This window comes from Watersipora subatra, chromosome 1, assembly GCF_963576615.1.
Source record: "Watersipora subatra chromosome 1, tzWatSuba1.1, whole genome shotgun sequence".
Taxonomy (NCBI): domain Eukaryota; kingdom Metazoa; phylum Bryozoa; class Gymnolaemata; order Cheilostomatida; family Watersiporidae; genus Watersipora; species Watersipora subatra.
The window spans coordinates 56,322,572-56,340,762 of NC_088708.1; the positions used below are offsets into that span (position 1 = coordinate 56,322,572).

The following is an 18,191-nucleotide window of genomic DNA, read 5'->3' on the forward strand; positions in this document are numbered from 1 at the left end:
AAATTGCAATTTGATCGCAAAAATAGTCTGATGATTGCATCACTTGAACAAAATAGCACAATTATTAATCGCACCTCTTTCTTGAGATCTCTTAAAGAAGCTTTCTGCTGTTTATCGACAAATCCTTGAACTGCATGGTGCAGTGCCGGTATTAATTACCGCAAAATATATTCAATTATTTTATAAATTCTGTGTCATAAATTGTGTTCTCAAACTAAAATGTAATAATATTTTAACATTTCTCATGATGAGTCAAATGCAAGATTTTGACGTAAATTGTGCCATTTACTCAGCTAGATAAAAATCTAATCACAGTACTTTTTATGTTAAAGGTTAGCAAATACACTGGAGTTTTTTAATTTCATATATATTTTCGTATGTTGCAATAACTGTAGTTTTGCCAACTATACTGCGCAAGACCTCAATAAAATTATAATAGCAAATAAATATTTATTTTAGTAGCCCAGATTGCCATAACTTGATCTTTGTTGTAATGGCTTGTTGTATTATATTATGTTTGGCATAATATAAGTTGCTTATCAATATGAAAATTAATGCTTTTTAGAATAAATGGAATCAGTACAATGTCAAATACCTGTTATGGTTATGTCGAATATTCCGCATTGGCGTCAAAAATGCGCTTTTGTCAGTTATAGATTTACCTAATTTCAATGTTCACAAACATTCATTTTTGTGGTGAAACATCAGTGATACTCATTGCGTCTGATCAGATCACTTGAAGGATTCTTTTGCATGACATCTAATTCATTTTCTCATTTTTGTCAGTTGAAAATTCCTAGAACCACCAGTCACAAATTTATTTCTTACGTTTATAGGCCTAGAGACAATATTCAGCCCGAAAAGATCATCACACTTCACTGATGGACTACTGATCTAGTCATTCTTATTACATGTTCTAATCATTAAGCTATCACTGGCCTATCAGTATGGCATTTGTAAACGTCATACTAAACAAGATGTGTCTAGAGCTAAAAAACATCCCTATGAAAGTGTTATGCATTATGTTAGTAATACTGCAGTCGTTCTTTATGGATGTTATCATCATAAATTGTTATGGCACTGGACCTGGTGGTGAGGATGAGTGTAAGCATTGTAAGTTATGTTACTGGTGGATAGCTGGAGACGCGCTAATTGTGGCTGGCTTCATTGTCACATTTGTCGTATCATACAAACACTTAGAATATTATTCTAATTCTCGACGATTAAATAAGAAACACATGTCATATGGAGTACCATTATCCGCCATTGTTTGGTTCATTTATTCTTCATACCTCTCTGCAAAAGTCGCTGTCATCTTCATTACCGCAATCGACGATAAGCTGAAATCTACCGATTTCTATGGACCACAGTTCTTAAAAACAGGGATTTGTTTGAGCGGTGTAGTCTTCATACTTTTTGTCGCGTCTCACCACAAGGCTAAAGAGAACAGCAAAGAGCGAATGTATATCACGAGTGTTTCGTCCGGCATCACATTTGACGTATTGGATACTGTGGATTTTCTGGATGTGCTATTTGTCAATGAAACTGGCTTGATACTAAGCTACCCTCTGGAAAGAGCCATTTTGGCTATAGCAATACTGAATCTTCTCCGGCCTACGTTCTCATTTATTCTCATCATTCTTAATCATTTTAACGCTACAAAGCTTTCAAGAGAGCTATCAGCTGCAAATGCTGTTGTGTACATATTTTTTGTTAATGTACCATTCATGGCTGTAAGAATGTATCTATGGCATAATCTCGATTCAGACATGAGTGTGTTCCTCGTCAAGAACTTCGTCATGATATTCATCGGACTCAATGAACTGCATGAAATTTCTCTAGAAAAAACCCAAGAGCAAGATTCATCCGTAATTGAAATGACACCACGATTAACAACAGCGCATCGACCAACCGACCTTGTAGATAGCTCTCCTGAAGGACCACCACAGTATACAGATGCATTGGTTAATAGAAATGAGACTGCGGATGTGTGAACATGGGCATTATATATTCATCTAGTCTACAAAAATGTTTTCTCTAGTCTGTGTGAAATGTTCATTCTAGTCGTTTAGTGTGTAAAATGTTCTTGCAACTCGAATTGCAGTCATTTAACGTTTTTGGTGTGTTTTACACAAATTTTTAATTCTCTTCCGTTGTTACAATCATTATATAATGACTGAGAATTACTTTCTTGAAATGGTGTGCTATTTACGTGGTAATGAGATTATGTAAATAATTGTGTATTTTTTAACATCAATAAAAAATGTGAATGCGTGAGATCATTATTTTATAAACATTTAACTGATCATCCAGTCAGATAATAACAATGCTCTCATAAGACAGCTCACCTTGGGTAATATGACTTATATAATACTCCAGTTGAACATACGCATATATTTATGTGAGCATTTCCATTTCTTCAACGTCATTCAATCCATTTCACACTACGCAACATTGTGGCTGTATTCAACTATTCAAAACTTCCTTCGGATTCTTATAACAAATTTAAACCTTTTTTATCACAAACTGTGTTAAAATATTCCGCAAAAATGAAAACCTGTAATACTAGAGAATTTAATAAACTTGCTAATAAATTGTAATTCAGATGAGTGACAATGAGTATTTATATATCCATTTGGTTCTAGACATGCTTGATTCTTAGCACAACACCTGAAATGCAGTGATTCCCTCACAGCTGTCCAGTTGGTGGAGCTAGTAATGAAATATTACAAGAATAAATAGAGTGAAAGGGGTAGAAAGTGAAATAACATGAGTTGGAAGGAAATGTAAGCTAGACGGCAAGATTCTCCGATGCATGTTTTGTTTGGAGGAAACAGAACTTGCATTACCACTTCATAAGCTTTAGAGACTGGAAAGGGGCCATTTAAAGCTTCTTGATGCTTTTATGCTTGAATCCTACAGGTTGAGACGGCAATTCGTTCTTTTTATATTGCACACTATAAATTATTAGTCGGTTACAAATGCCATTAGGACCTGCATTCAGTCTCGAAAGCATTTCTTTCCAGGGACTGTCAGTGAAAATTTTAGCCAATCTAGTAGATAGTAGCCAATCCTGCTGCCCACTGTACTACATGAAGTTGCTGCATAATTTCGCCTAAGCCACAAAACCTAAAAGCCAACGCACATTATAAGTGCTTCATCCGCCATTGCATTTGATGGATTGGATACGGTGGATTTTTCATTTGTGAAGGCGAGTGATTCTTTATTGCCTGCTAGAAAGCAATTTAATTGTTAGCAATATGGATGCTTATTTTGTCTATGAATACAATCATGAAAATATGTCTATTTGGCCCACTCAAGCCATGTCACAAGTTTGCGTTTCATCTCTTTGCAAAATCACTGTGTTGAAGTGTGTATGAAGTATATATCTACCTATATATTTTGAAGTAACATTTGCGAACCACATATTTGTGAACAACATTTGTGAGTGTTGTGAACCACCTCACTAAAGAATGATCAATCAGTGTATAATGTTGAACTGGCACAATCGAGTATCACACAGAGCACAGCAGTGCTTAATGCTGCACTGCTGCACATGCAGTGCAGTTTTGCCTGATATGTTAGAAATGTGTAGACCCGATTACGGACAGCAAGCACTAATGGTTGAGAATTACTCTTTTTTCACATGGTTTATTTCTGTGCAAATGAGATTTTGTATATAAATAATTACTTTGTACCAGAATGTCACCATATTTCCATACCACTGAACATGAATATACAATGTTAAGGTTACAAGACCCATCACTAACTGACCAGTCAAGCAATAATAGACTACGACACAACAGTTAATCTTGCGCAGTATGACAGACTTATTTCGCATCCCTCACTCATCTCCGAGGTTGTGCTTCACCTGACTAAAGTCAAAGTCCGCTCCTGTGATTCGCCTGTAGATGTCCAGTACATCATCACATGTGGTTTCAAAGTGTGTGGTGGCATCATAAGACTTGGATATAAAAATCTGCAAGAAAGTTCAATGAATACGAAAAGTTAGATATCGCAGATTTACCCATAATTGTTATCCCTTACCACTTCACATCTCATCCTTTGCTTCCTTGCTGCATCATGGACTTTTCAAAAAGCAATGTCTATTATTATTATTACTATTATTCACACATGGAGAGGAGCGAGGCTAAACAAACTCAACAATGGTACGAATAACTAAAAAGCGCTCTGCTAGCTTATGAACCTTTTAGATTCAAACATTGATTCCAGAAATAACCGTTGCCAGACTAGTACGACTAAGACTATAACGGTAAAGATGATGTAGCATGATCTTATCAAATTATTTTCCTTACTATCAAAAAATATTAGAGCCAGTTCGAACCGTTGTTTTTAGGTGAAGCGACCAAATATTTCACTAGTTGATTATATGAATTTGGAGAAACTAGGCCACAACTACAATTAATTTGATGTACATGTATTTAAAAGGCTTAGGGGTGGTTGGGGGCTGACACAACTAAGTGATCGATCAATATGCATAATTTAAAGGCTCACAGGTACAGATAACGGAGAAGTAGGTGGATCCGTTGATTAACCATCAGGTAAAGCAGATGATTACCTGTTTGCTATGCTCAACATTCATTATTCAATGAGGACGTACAGCTAACCACAACTTTATAAATTCTCAAACTTGCCTCAAAAAGGAACCTACCAAATTTTGAATTTTTCAGACCAGTAACTTTTTGGAAACTCAAGCATTTAATTGCTGCATATGATACAAATAGATAAAAACATCTTTAGATATACACAGAACATGTGGACTCAACTGGACACTTGGTGAATAAACCGTACTTGTTTTTGTAAGAGAACCAACAACCCGTTAACATGAAATGAAATTTAATCCAAATACAGCAATAATCGTGAGCATAACGCAAAATAGTATTTACAGCATATGTAGGCATGAACAATGACTGTACATATAATTTTCAATACGCCTTGAAGGCCTTTGGCAAAAGTCATTAGATGATCTACTATTTTCCATAGGAACACAGTGCTTTGTAGCAGTCAAACCAATGGTAGTAATTTACCTTGCTTGTTGTTCCATCGTCAACTGGCTCATACAAATCTTCCACAGTAACAAACCTACATGAGACAAAACATGGTAAAATTATTCACACAAATTGATTACACGCCGATGCATACCCTCAGTTCAGTGAATCCTATACGCATTATCACCAAGGAGTAATTTTGAGGCCTTTGATAAGGTTCTGCAGCGCAGCCATATGGTTGAAGCCCATATAAGAATGATATACATCGAATAAAAAGAAAAATGGACTGGATAATAAACTTGGAGAACAAGTAATACGAAAAAATTTAAGAAAAACGCATGTCAGTAAAACATCTAATTGTAACAAAATACCTTCAACTGACTGAACGTAATAAATAAACCTTGATACAAGCAAATAATGAATTAGCATATTATGTACTTGTATGTGATACAGACTAAAGTACCGGGGCATTTCTTTTTTATATCATCAACTGCTATTTGTCGAAAACATTATGTAAAAGATAGACTTACTTTTGTTCGATTGGTCCTAACAGGTCGAGGCCTTTTTTGATTTCCAGTTCAGGATTATCCGTCTCAACAAAGGTGCTGACAATGGCAAGGAAGTAGCCCTTTTGGGCTACATTGTGGGCATATGATACGGCCAACACATAGATATCTACAATTACAGACTCTCGTCTCCAGTGACTGCGAATATGATTTCAAACAACATGTACAAACATGAAAACAGTTCAGCGAAAGTTTCGTCTGCTTTTCCATGAGTATTAGTTAACTAGAAATTCCCCTGTCATACAGCCCACGACCAAAGTGATATTGGAAAAAAGAAAGGGTACTGATGGTTGAGAAATGCAATATTAGCAGTCAAATGGCACCACAGTGCAATAGGATAACTGCAATGGTAGCTTTAATGTGCTGGGTGTTATTATGGTTATAATGACATGTTAATGTTATAGGTGTTATTAATTTTCATGAGTTGTGTGCACTTATGCCTTTATCATAAAGCTTCCAAACAATCGCTTCGCTCGTGTTTGGTCGTGGGATAAAGAAGAGTCTCTATGCTAGACAAATTAATAAATAATTAATGTATAAAGCTCAGCTCTGTCTAATCATCGGCTGTGAATCTACTCCTTAGGGACTCTGCATTTACATTTAAATTTTCTGAAAAAGGACAAACGATTCCAGTAAATATTTGACACGACACCTGCATGTGTATGTCCTTACTGATGTAAAAATTGACTCATTGTTTCGTCTAGTTTTATATAACCCATTTGTTCAATGCTATTTGTAATCATCCGCAGTATTTACAAAAGTATTTTGGCCATGGAACAAATGAAACGAACTGCAGGGTATTCTCAAAGGCGTATTTGCTCCAACAGATTGTTTCAACTTGAAAAAGATCTCAAAAAGCATTAACGTCATATAGAGATGTTTATCAACGCTTTACTACTAGAGCTACACGATACTCAGCATGACAGCAAAATTTGGCTATAGCTACTAGCGGCATTCTATGATTAAAATCGTTGGACACAACTGCTTCGGGTAAACTAGTGACTAAAAGCTTCATATAACGCTAAATATGCATTTTTGCAGAAAATCTACCACTGATTTTAAAATTGTTCAACTTAATCCTAGCAAACCTCTACTGCCCGAGTGTCATACTTGAAGCACTATTTGTATTGTTTGAAACAGCAGATCTAAAGTGAATGTTTGTCCTTAATTCACGTAAACTACTTACAAGAGAGGGCAACTTAGAATTGTATATAGTCAAATATTGTCATTTGACTTTCGAATAGGAAGCAAGTGAACCCCATGAATAAAAAATAATACACAATGCTTATTCATTGTCTCCTACATTCTATGTAACGGAAGCATTAAGCTCCTTCATGAAGTACTTCTAGTGCCGTGACCTTGTATGACATTGAAAATGTTATTAAAGAGAATTCCTAACCTGATTTTCGATCCACTTGATTTTGGGGTATGATGATTTGGGCAGACAAAGAGTCAGAGGTATTGGGAAGTGGGTGGTTCAGTATGCATATGGCACGGACTACCTACAATGTCAAAAAAACGTCATTCTACTGAAACAACTAAAACAGATTGCAATGTTAGTAATGTTATGCTAAGCTTCCTAAAGCGCTGCCAACAGCATGGTCAGACAACACTGAAAAGGATCAAATCAAAATAAATAGACCAAGGCTTCATATTATCAAAACAAGTTAATTGGAAATCCTGTCAGTTGCTGTCAAAATGTCACAGTTCTTCACCTCTGAATATAATTAGAAAACCGACAATGAAATGGACATAGTTCCCCTAGTCGAATCATGAAAACCGACAATGAAATGGACATAGTTCCCCTAGTCGAATCATGAAAACCGACAATGAAATGGACATAGTTCCCCTAGTCGAATCATGAAAACCGACAATGAAATGGACATAGTTCCCCTAGTCGAATCATGAAAACCGACAATGAAATGGACATAGTTCCCCTAGTCGAATCATGAAAAGTCAGCAAAATCAAACAAAGAGAAGACTTAGCAACTGTTAGACGTGTGGCAGAAGGCCAAAGCTGCTGCACATATACATTTGCCCTAGTTTTTGGGTGGCATATATCCGTTCATTAGTACATCTACTGATAATGATTTCGTAGGGACACGTTCCTACACATAAAATGCTGCCGCATCATCATCTTATCAGTGGACTGCCTAAGAATGGCTGCGCACATTCCAATTGTACCTTGAAATACGAGCAGGAAATTTGAATAACGATAAAGGCTATCTTGATTGAAATGAGGCCAGTAGTAACTATTACAAGGGTAACTTTAGCACTATGGTATCAAATATTAGATTGTGACACGTGAGTACATCTACCAGCTGTGTACTGACCATGTGAGTACATCTACCAGCTGTGTACTGACCATGTTATCGCATCTACCCGCCGTGTACTGACCATTTTAGCGCATCTACCCACTGTGTACTGACCATGTGAGTACATCTACCAGCTGTGTACTGACCATGTTATCGCATCTACCCGCCGTGTACTGACCATGTTAGCGCATCTACCCACTGTGTACTGACCATGTGAGTACATCTACCTGGTGTGTACTGACCATGTTAGCACATATACCCGCTGTTTACTGACCATGTTAGCACATATACCCGCTGTGTACTGACTATGTGAGTACATCTACCAGCTGTGTACTGACCATATGAGTACATCTACCAGCTGTGTACTGACCATGTTAGCACATCTACCTGCTGTATACTGACTATGTTAGCACATCTACCCGCCGTGTACTGACCATGTTAGCACATCTACCCACTGTGTACTGATCATGTTAGCAGACCTACCTGCTGTGTACTGACCATGTTAGCACATCTACCTGCTGTGTACTGACCATGTTAGCACATCTACCTGCTGTGCACTGACCATGTGAGTACATCTACCTACTGTGTACTGACCATGTTAGCACATCTACCAACTGTGTACTGACCATGTTAGCACATCTACCCACTGTGTACTGACCATGTTAGCACATCTACCCACTGTGTACTGACCATGTTAGCACATCTACCAACTGTGTACTGACCATGTATGTTAGCACATCTACCAACTGTGTACTGACCATGTGAGTACATCTACCAGCTGTGTACTGACCATGTTAGCACATCTACCCACTGTGTACTGATCATGTTAGCAGACCTACCTGCTGTGTACTGACCATGTTAGCACATCTACCCACTGTGTACTGATCATGTTAGCACATCTACCCACTGTGTACTGATCATGTTAGCGCATCTACCCACTGTGTACTGACCATGTTACCACATCTACCCACTGTGTACTGATCAATGCGACGGTATAAAATCAAAAGCTAGGTGAATGAGTTCAAATGTAATACTATGTATAGCTGTGAAATGGCCAGCGACAACTTGAATGTACACTATATGACCATGGGATAACGACTAGAAGCCTAGAAGATCAATAGCCATTAGGAATTTATTTACATTTAAAGTTAATCAATGTGGTATATTCCCAGTGCGCATCTACTTCCGCTTTCATACTAAAAGGCTAGCATTAAACCAGATTTTGTGAAAGCAAAATCCGTGTGGCCAACCAAATGTACCAAGTAAAGAAACGACAACAAATGAAGATAGATTATAATAATGATGATTGTAACAATAGCTGCTAGTAGGTATCTAGATAAAAAGGGGTAAGAATGACAATGCTGAATATATCCAATGGGTTGAGCGTAAAGTTATATGTAATGTGGAATATGGGCGCAGAGAAAACAGGGTGTGGAAAAATGACTAGAACTTCTATATGTAAATAGTAAAGTATTCCTCAGCTTTCCACCTGAGTGAACAACTCCAATCTTCATCGTTCCTCAACAATTACAGTATGGATATCACTGTAGCAACAACAGTTCCAGTCGGGTTGTGTAAAAGATGTGAAGATGATCAAATGGTTGTAACACAAAGGATAGTGAGCTCCTGCATTACTTAAACCAACTACAAGAATTTCATTGGAGGCCTTTCTAGAGCAGCTGTTCTACCGCTACTGCGTATTAACATGACCATCTATTTATTTTGTTATACTCAAAATGCATGTCATGTGTTGTAGTGACCCTCTTGGCATAATGATACTATTAAGCTGCTTCAGTCACATACAGAATACGTCATATAATCAGTATAACAGAATACACCATATATTCAATATAACAGAATACACCATATACTCAGTATAACAGAATACACCATATAATCAGTATAACAGAATACACCATATAATCAGTATAACAGAATACACCATATACTCAGTATAACAGAATACACCATATACTCAGTATAACAGAATACACCATATACTCAGTATAACAGAATACACCATATAATCAGTATAACAGAATACACCATATACTCAGTATAACAGAATACACCATATACTCGGTATAACAGAATACACCATATACTCGGTATAACCGAATACACCATATACTCAACATAACAGAATACACCATATAATCAGTATAACAGAATACACCGTATAATCAGTATAACAGAATACACCATATACTCAGTATAACAGAATACACCATATACTCAGTATAACAGAATACACCATATACTCGGTATAACAGAATACACCATATACTCGGTATAACAGAATACACCATATACTCGGTATAACCGAATACACCATATACTCAACATAACAGAATACACCATATAATCAGTATAACAGAATACACCGTATAATCAGTATAACAGAATACACCATATACTAAGTATAACAGAATACACCATATAATCAGTATAACAGAATACACCATATAATCAGTATAACAGAATACACCATATAATCAGTATAACAGAATACACCATATACTCAGTATAACAGAATACACTATATACTCGGTATAACAGAATACACCATATAATCAGTATAACAGAATACACCATATACTCAGTATAACAGAATACACTATATACTCGGTATAACAGAATACACCATATGCTCAGTATAACAGAATACACCATATACTCATTATAACAGAATACACTATATACTCAGTATAACAGAATACACCATATAATCAGTATAACAGAATACACCATATAATCAGTATAACAGAATACACCATATAATCAGTATAACAGAATACACCATATAATCAGTATAACAGAATACACCATATAATCAGTATAACAGAATACATCATATACTCAATATAACAGAATACACCATATACTCAGTATAACAGAATACACCATATACTCATTATAACAGAATACACCATATACTCAGTATAACAGAATACACCATATACTCATTATAACAGAATACACTATATACTCAGTATAACAGAATACATCATATAATCAGTATAACAGAATACAGAAGCACAATAAATGTATAAATAAAATATGTTCATGAATAAATCGCTCCAATATCGTAAAGTTACTAGCAATGACAAACCTTAAAACAACAAGATAATACCTACCTGCCCAACTTTCTTGCAGCGGTCAGGGGCGTACGAGGGGTCACAGATCACCATTTTACACTTAGCAGTCTCGCCATCACTAGTAACTCCAACTGCTTCCCCTAATTCATTGGTGACGATCTTGTCGCACGGTTTATCGAGCATGTAGGTGCCGCCGTATATAGCGCTGAGCCTCGCAAATCCTTGCGGTAATTCTCCAAGACCGTAGAGCGGGTAGAGATAGGGACTCTTGCCATACCGCGCAACAGAGTCACTATACAGCTTGCATCTGCTCACCAACCCCTCAGCCTTGTGGCCTAAATAGCTAAAAACAATTCAAATAATAATAATAATAATGTGCCAACAAACCTAAAGATGAACTTGCACAAAACTTTAGTAGAATTTATCAGAAAGTATCAGTCTTTTTCTATTATTCGCGGTTGTTTTTTATGTTTGAGCTAATCTGATTGCCTGGATGTTTCAAGAGTAAAATCGATAAAACTCCATCAAGGTTAAAACACTCAAAAGAGAATTACATGCAAAATGATGTCACTAGTTGCTATCATTGCTAACTTTACTTTATTGGCAATAACTTCATTTCACAAGTAGAAATGCTTTTTAAATTAGGCCATACAACAATAGTAAAACAAAAAAAGGGAAAAAAACAACAGTTAGCCATTAAAATTGAATAAATAGTCTGACAAAAAGTGTTTAAAATGCTTTTCTCTGCTAAGAGAACAGATATTTGGTGGAAGATTGTTAAAGCAGCTGGCAATGACATTTTCAAAATGATTGTTAGTGATTGTATGCAATTTGTTCCCATCACGTAAGTTGAAATGAGTTGAGAACCTGTAATTGTCACGTAAAAAACGAGGACACAAACCATGAAAAATCTTGAAACATTGATTTGAAGTAAAATAAATATTTAGCATAGGCAGAGTAAGAAGACGCAGAGATTTGGAAAGATCATTCGTCGGAATAATATATGCAGGAATATGATGTGCAATGAGTCGAAATGCTCTTTTTTGCAACAAAGATTAATCCTTAGTGACATATCTTGGAGCTAGATTATAATAAATGTGAATACCATAAATAATATGGCAAAATATAAACTGATAATAAAATCCAATAGCGAATTTTGAGTTCATGTATGGCCTGCAAAACTGGAGCAGAGTCAATGACTTCGTGACCTTACTACAAATAGTGTCGACATGATTATTCCAAGAGAGTCGATCTGTCAAAACAAATCCTAACAATTTTGTCTCATGTCTACAAGTGATAGATTGACTGTTAAACTTAAGAGTAAAGCTGTTTCGAAGGTTTTCATCAGTATTATAAAGAAGTGTGATTTTTGTAAATTGATTGTCATATGATTTGAGACAATCAATTTGTAGTTGGTATAGCTATAGTTAATATCGGCAATTGCATTCAAGTTACACCTATTCAAGCTACACAACTATTCCGGCGGTCTCTTTGCCACTATGGACGGCATGATCGCATTTTCTCTTGAGCTAAGCGATTTACCCGTGATCAAGTTTTATCGATTTTAATTTTAAAACTACCTGGCAGTCAGATCACCTCAAACATCAAAAACAATCACAAATGAAAGAAAAATACTGATACTTTCTGATAGATTCTGTTAAGATTTTGTGCATATTCATTTGTAGTAGACTCCAAACAACTTTGGATAGCAATAGTTCAAACACAAATGGAAATACATGTAATTTGGTTAGCAAGTCTTCCTCTGTTTGAGTATCAGCGACTGAAAACTGTATACACAAAAGTCCGCAGTTGTCTAAATGTATAAGATGCATAAATCTAATTCGTATCCAAGACACGAAGGCCAACGCTAAACTACAACATTTTCCTTGCATCTCTAGCCTAAAAGAGTTAAGGTTACTGAATGCGAGCTACTCACTTGTCATCTCTGTAGAGAGCAACAGCGTGTCCGGTGAAATCCTGTGTATTCTTGTCGACTCCAAAGTGCTCATACAGCTGCTGACAAGTCACCTCCTTTGGGTTGATCTTCTTAAATGAGGCCGGATTTTGTGGGTCGTAATCATGGATGAATATGAGCATGTTACGATACTTGCGCTTTTCAAAGATGCCCATCAAACCTGCATGAGTCCCAATCAGGAAACTTTCATTAATGGTTTGTGTAAGTTAAAGCAAGGATTGTTGAAGCATAAATATAAAAAGTAGGCTACACGTACACTAGTCAATTATCCCTCGTTAGATTTTACCAGAAATCAGTGTAAGCGATCCCTTTAGCGAGTAATGAGCAACAAATACTTTACTCACATTATTTTGGCTCAAGCTTACCGGTGACAAGAGTACGCGGCTCAAAACAGTAACTTTGGTTAATTCATAATGTATTGTTTTATTTGAATGATTTTCAACAATGCAGTGTCATTGTAACCGAGCGAGAAATCTTATTAATCTATATGGTATTAAATCCAAAATACAAATCTGCAAACAAAAATAGCAACAGTACTTATAGTCACATAACCAGGCTAGTCTATCAAGTGCAAATTTCAAGTAATTACTGGTAGCGTATTGACACAACCTGCTACAAGTAAAATAATCCTTGTTTTAGATTACTTGTAGCTAACATGTTTACTAACATTATAAAGTTGGCAGAATTGCAATGGTTGTCGGTAATGACAGAAATTTGGCAAGCTTTACATAAAGGTTTAGCAGAGAAAAATACTACTGTTAAATGTGTTTTAGAGTAAAATATAATCACTCTTGCTATTAAGACTGGTTATCGTGAGATAATATTAGTGGGAAAATTGAAAATGAATAATTTGAAGTTTGGCAGTTCTAATGAAACAATTGACGATTCTTCTGCATGACAGAAGATACAACTTTACAAAACTCATATTATTAACCCAGTTATTAGCTAGTATACATATGGGCTTATTAGGAACTATCGTATGCAAACAAATGCAATTGTTATTCGATAGATTGATGACATCCGATCAAAGAACTTTGAGCAAATTCAATTCCCATACAATGTATTCACTTAACCATCTCTAATCTCTTAACAACTCCGCCATTCAGTTTCCAGGTTGTTAATAAAGCTATAAATTTTAGAAAGACTGGAAAAAAAAACTCCAAAATAAAGGAGCTAAATAAAGTGATCTGAGTAGGCATGCCAAACTCTTTAGAAAAGCAACCAAAAGGCAACCGATTTCAGTCTGAAGCATGGTGTTTATTTTGGCCACCTGAGCTTTACAGAAACTTAAGGAACAAAACACCAATATTATTCTAATCCACCTTTCAAGTTTGAATGGTTCTATCATATAGCGATGTTCCGATTAAACATACTATTAACATTCGAGTCCTACCAACTATGCAAAATAGTCGTCACAAATGTTTTGCTTTCTTGCAGGTGTCGGCACAGTCACAGGTTGTCACGCTATTTTACGCTATATTACGCTATAATATTTTAAGATGGCCAAACATCTTTCAAAACCAAATGAGATTGTTTCAAGCCTTGATAAGCAATAGATTCACAGCAATTCTTTTACCATGTCACAATTACTTGTAAATGAAATATCTTATAGGATGGTGTTTAAAGACCAAAATAACTGGGGCAAACTGGTATGCAAACTACCTTATGGGTAATTTCTCCGTCAACAGGCATAGTAAAGTAGCTAGACAACTGTGTGATTAGTTAGCGACAGATATAGATTAATATGCCTCGCCAACATTTTGCCTTAAACACACATTTTCTTGCAATACTGAGTGCAAATCTGACCAGTGTGTTTGTACCTGAAGACTACAAGAACACGCATTTGATTTTGAATTTTGATGTCTCACCTGTAGCCAGTGCCTCTTTCTCACTGGCTGGCACCTTGTGCGCCTTTCCTCCTTTAAACACATAGCTACCCTCAACTGATTTGAATTCTAGGTACCTTGTAACACCGGTGTGGACGAGCAACTTGACAAGCTGACCTAGAAACCATCGAACAGTGCATAGCCATCATACAACAGACACAATAAATGCCTCAGTCTGCTAGCGTAAAATCAATAATTCTATTGCTCTAGTAAAACTAGTTGCAACTGTAAGCCGCCTTGTATAACCTAGTTTATCTGTAAAACAATTCATATCTCAGCTTTTTGCTTTCTATTAAAAGCCATGATAAAACGCATAGTTACAAAAACAACAATATTTTTATAATACTATTTATATTTTGGTAGATATAAAATATCAACAACACAATCTCTAAGCATCACATCACCTTATTAAGGTCACACACAATTAACAAGCTGGCCATGTTTTGCACCGAAGGCTAGATTAGACACACTTCAATCCTCCATAGATAATTGAAGTTTTAACTGGAGTAAATAGTAATCTTTCAGCTAGCCAGAAGATTAGACACAACAGGTGAGTAGCACCCAGTATAGCAATGCTAGGTAAAAAAGATTCCCTATAATTTGTAAAACTTTAATAAATGTATGACTTACAAGTGGTATCTTGAGGCTAGGGGCAAAAAGGTTAATTTTAGACATGAATGTGACTTTTAAATGTCGTCTGAAAGAGGAAGTGAAAGAGCTGCTAAGACCACACACAGTGTTATACCGTGTTAAACGTCATCACCACAACAAAAGAATGTCTAAATTTTACAATGTAAAACACGCCATACAATGAAGTAATAATACAATAGAGCATTCAATTATTCAAACGCAAATTTAAATTATATTTGTTCCTTGAATGATAACTGGATCTTCTTGAATAGTGTTACGACTGGATCTTTTTGAATAGTAGCTCAAAGCGCCATCTCATCCACCTCTTGCAATGCTGATGTACTGCATTTCTTAGCTAGCTCCATTTTAAAACACTGTTTTTAAAACTCTGAATTATGTTAAGTATAAAGTATAAACTGCTATCTTGCCATCCTTTATCACTAATGCAAATCCTTTTCGCCTCACGCAGGATGTGGATCTATTTTAATTAAGAAAGCTTCAACCATTATACAAAAAACTAATCGATTAGAAGACTCATAAACTGAAAAGATTTTGTAATGTGTAATAGAAATGTTTCCCCCTTTTCACCAGAAATCAAACAGGCGTATGAGAGTAATTAACAATTGTATAAAATAGACTCACCATTCGCCATGAGAAACTTTGGAATGAGATCCACATTCCAGTCCCTTCCCTTGTCATACTGAGATGGCGGTGCTCCCATTTTATATTTCGCATAAAACTAAAAATACACCACAAATAGAAACACTGAGCAATATCTCAACATGGCAGTTGGCAGATTAAGAGTATACAAGTTACAACACATGCTCAGTAAACGTCGTTTGATGAAAGTTATTGCAGAGTATTTCATAACATTTAGTAACACAGTAACAAACGCACATCAGCAAGTGGAGTGATAGAAGCACTCTCTCCTCCGTAATACTTGTTTCTATCCATGTGGAGGACCTTCTTCCCACTCACGGACAACATTCCACTCAGAATGCATTCCTAAAAAAAGGAGGTTAGAGCATATATGTAAAATACTTAAACATACACTCGATTTTAATTCTGAAAAAATGAACACAAATGAAGCATGAAATCTTTCTTTCATTGAATGTCTATTGTATACAATAAGATAAAACTAGCGTATATAATTTGGAATAAGTTCAAATTGACATTTACGTAGATGAAACAATAATGTAAATCATAGCATTGTCCTAGACATTGATAGTTATCTACTAGTTGATCCAGTAATGATTTCTTCACTAGACAAATGATAGAGACTCCTTTTTCAAGTCAGCATTCAGCCGGAACGAGCAGCTATATCACATGCATTGCTTTTTGATGAGCTGCCTTCAAAGTATGAAAAGTGTGGTTGGATGTCCCATTGACCAAACCACTATAGACTATCAATGTTGTAAGGTTCACACAAAAAATGAACAATAATAAAAACTATCAGTGATATAATAGCTGAAAAATTAGTTTCGGCCTCCTTGAGTACTGAGTTAATATACTATGCAAAAAGAATTTAGATTAATTAGAGACCAATGTAAAAGTACATAAATATTTTACAGCTTTGACGAATCATCCAAATAACGTTTTTAAAATAGCCCATCATTAGTATAATCGTCTTTTAGTTTGCCGTGTCCCACATATAAAGCAAAATTCAGATAACCGGTGCAACAGATACTAAACCAATATGGCCTAACAATTTACTGACCTAAATTTGTACAAAACATTGCCCACAGTAGGTGTAAAATATCATTACTGTAAAATTAAAAATAGAGCTAAAATCAAACGCTTTAACTCTTGCGCAAACATGGGATAAACCAACAGCGTCAGTTAAATCGCGTCGCTCATCATGACAGTTGTCAATATTTTTAGTCGAAAGTTTTAGACATGTTCATGTTAATAAAAATTGAACCAACCATAGCAAATTGCCATTTTATGCATCTTATTACTTCCCCATTGAGCCAAGTAAATCGATATACGCAGTTTTGTTGTCATTACCCTGCTATAGTTTATATGAACTTATGTAAGACGATTTAATGAAATGAATTCTAATAGCCGTACCTTAAGGCCGGTACCTAAAACTATCACGTCGTATTCTTCATCCATGGCAGAAGTTCTTTGGTAAATCAGCAAATGACACACCTCCCGCTATCCAGCAAAAGGAGAAATGGCGATTCGATAAAACCGGAACAGGAAATACACATATAGCTCCAATACGTGCATAGACCACTGACCTAGACCGCCTCTACTGGTAATAGAGGTCAGTGGCATAGACCGTATCCGACATAGGGTAGTCCACAACATTAGGCACATAAAGCATAAAGTACTTTCCTAGAGTTCTACAAATGCATGTTTATTGTAACGTCAAATAAATTTTAAATCTCCATCTTTGTTTGGGTAGAATATTGCCGAACCGATTGAACAATACTTATACTTCATCTAAGCAGTTGTCGGTTTACAATATTTTAACTAATAAATAGGTTGATTTAGTATTAGTTTTGAAATTGTTGCAAACATACAGCTGAGAATAATTTTTTCAGTTAATCAACACCTGTGATTAAATTGTACAACTGATTATACGCTGGTTAATCAGTCAATATTTACATAAGGCTGTTCATGAAAAAAGCTGTTCATGAATAAATTATGTAAACAAAGTTTATAATAAAACGAAATCCAAAAGTGAATTAGACCAGCTGTTTGAAC

The 18,191-nt window shown here is 35.8% G+C and overlaps 2 protein-coding genes across 2 annotated transcripts; one reads left to right on the plus strand and one right to left on the minus strand.

The window, feature by feature from the left end:
- The first annotated feature begins 702 nt into the window (after positions 1-702).
- On the plus strand, positions 703-2,342 carry LOC137400663 (uncharacterized). The gene has a single exon (XM_068086998.1). It carries the CDS (start codon positions 948-950, stop codon positions 1,992-1,994), a length of 1,047 nt encoding a protein of 348 aa, XP_067943099.1. The 5' UTR covers positions 703-947; the 3' UTR covers positions 1,995-2,342.
- Positions 2,343-3,629: 1,287 nt separating this feature from the next.
- Positions 3,630-17,674, minus strand: LOC137385781 (rab GDP dissociation inhibitor beta-like). The gene is made up of 10 exons (XM_068072337.1): positions 17,550-17,674; positions 16,377-16,484; positions 16,122-16,218; positions 14,832-14,966; positions 12,925-13,123; positions 11,024-11,331; positions 6,975-7,073; positions 5,540-5,684; positions 5,049-5,103; positions 3,630-3,979 (listed from the first exon to the last, which is right to left on the minus strand). The coding sequence occupies exons 1-10, from the start codon at positions 17,592-17,594 to the stop codon at positions 3,845-3,847; spliced, it is 1,326 nt and encodes a 441-aa protein (XP_067928438.1). The 5' UTR covers positions 17,595-17,674; the 3' UTR covers positions 3,630-3,844.
- Between the last annotated feature and the right edge of the window lie 517 nt (positions 17,675-18,191).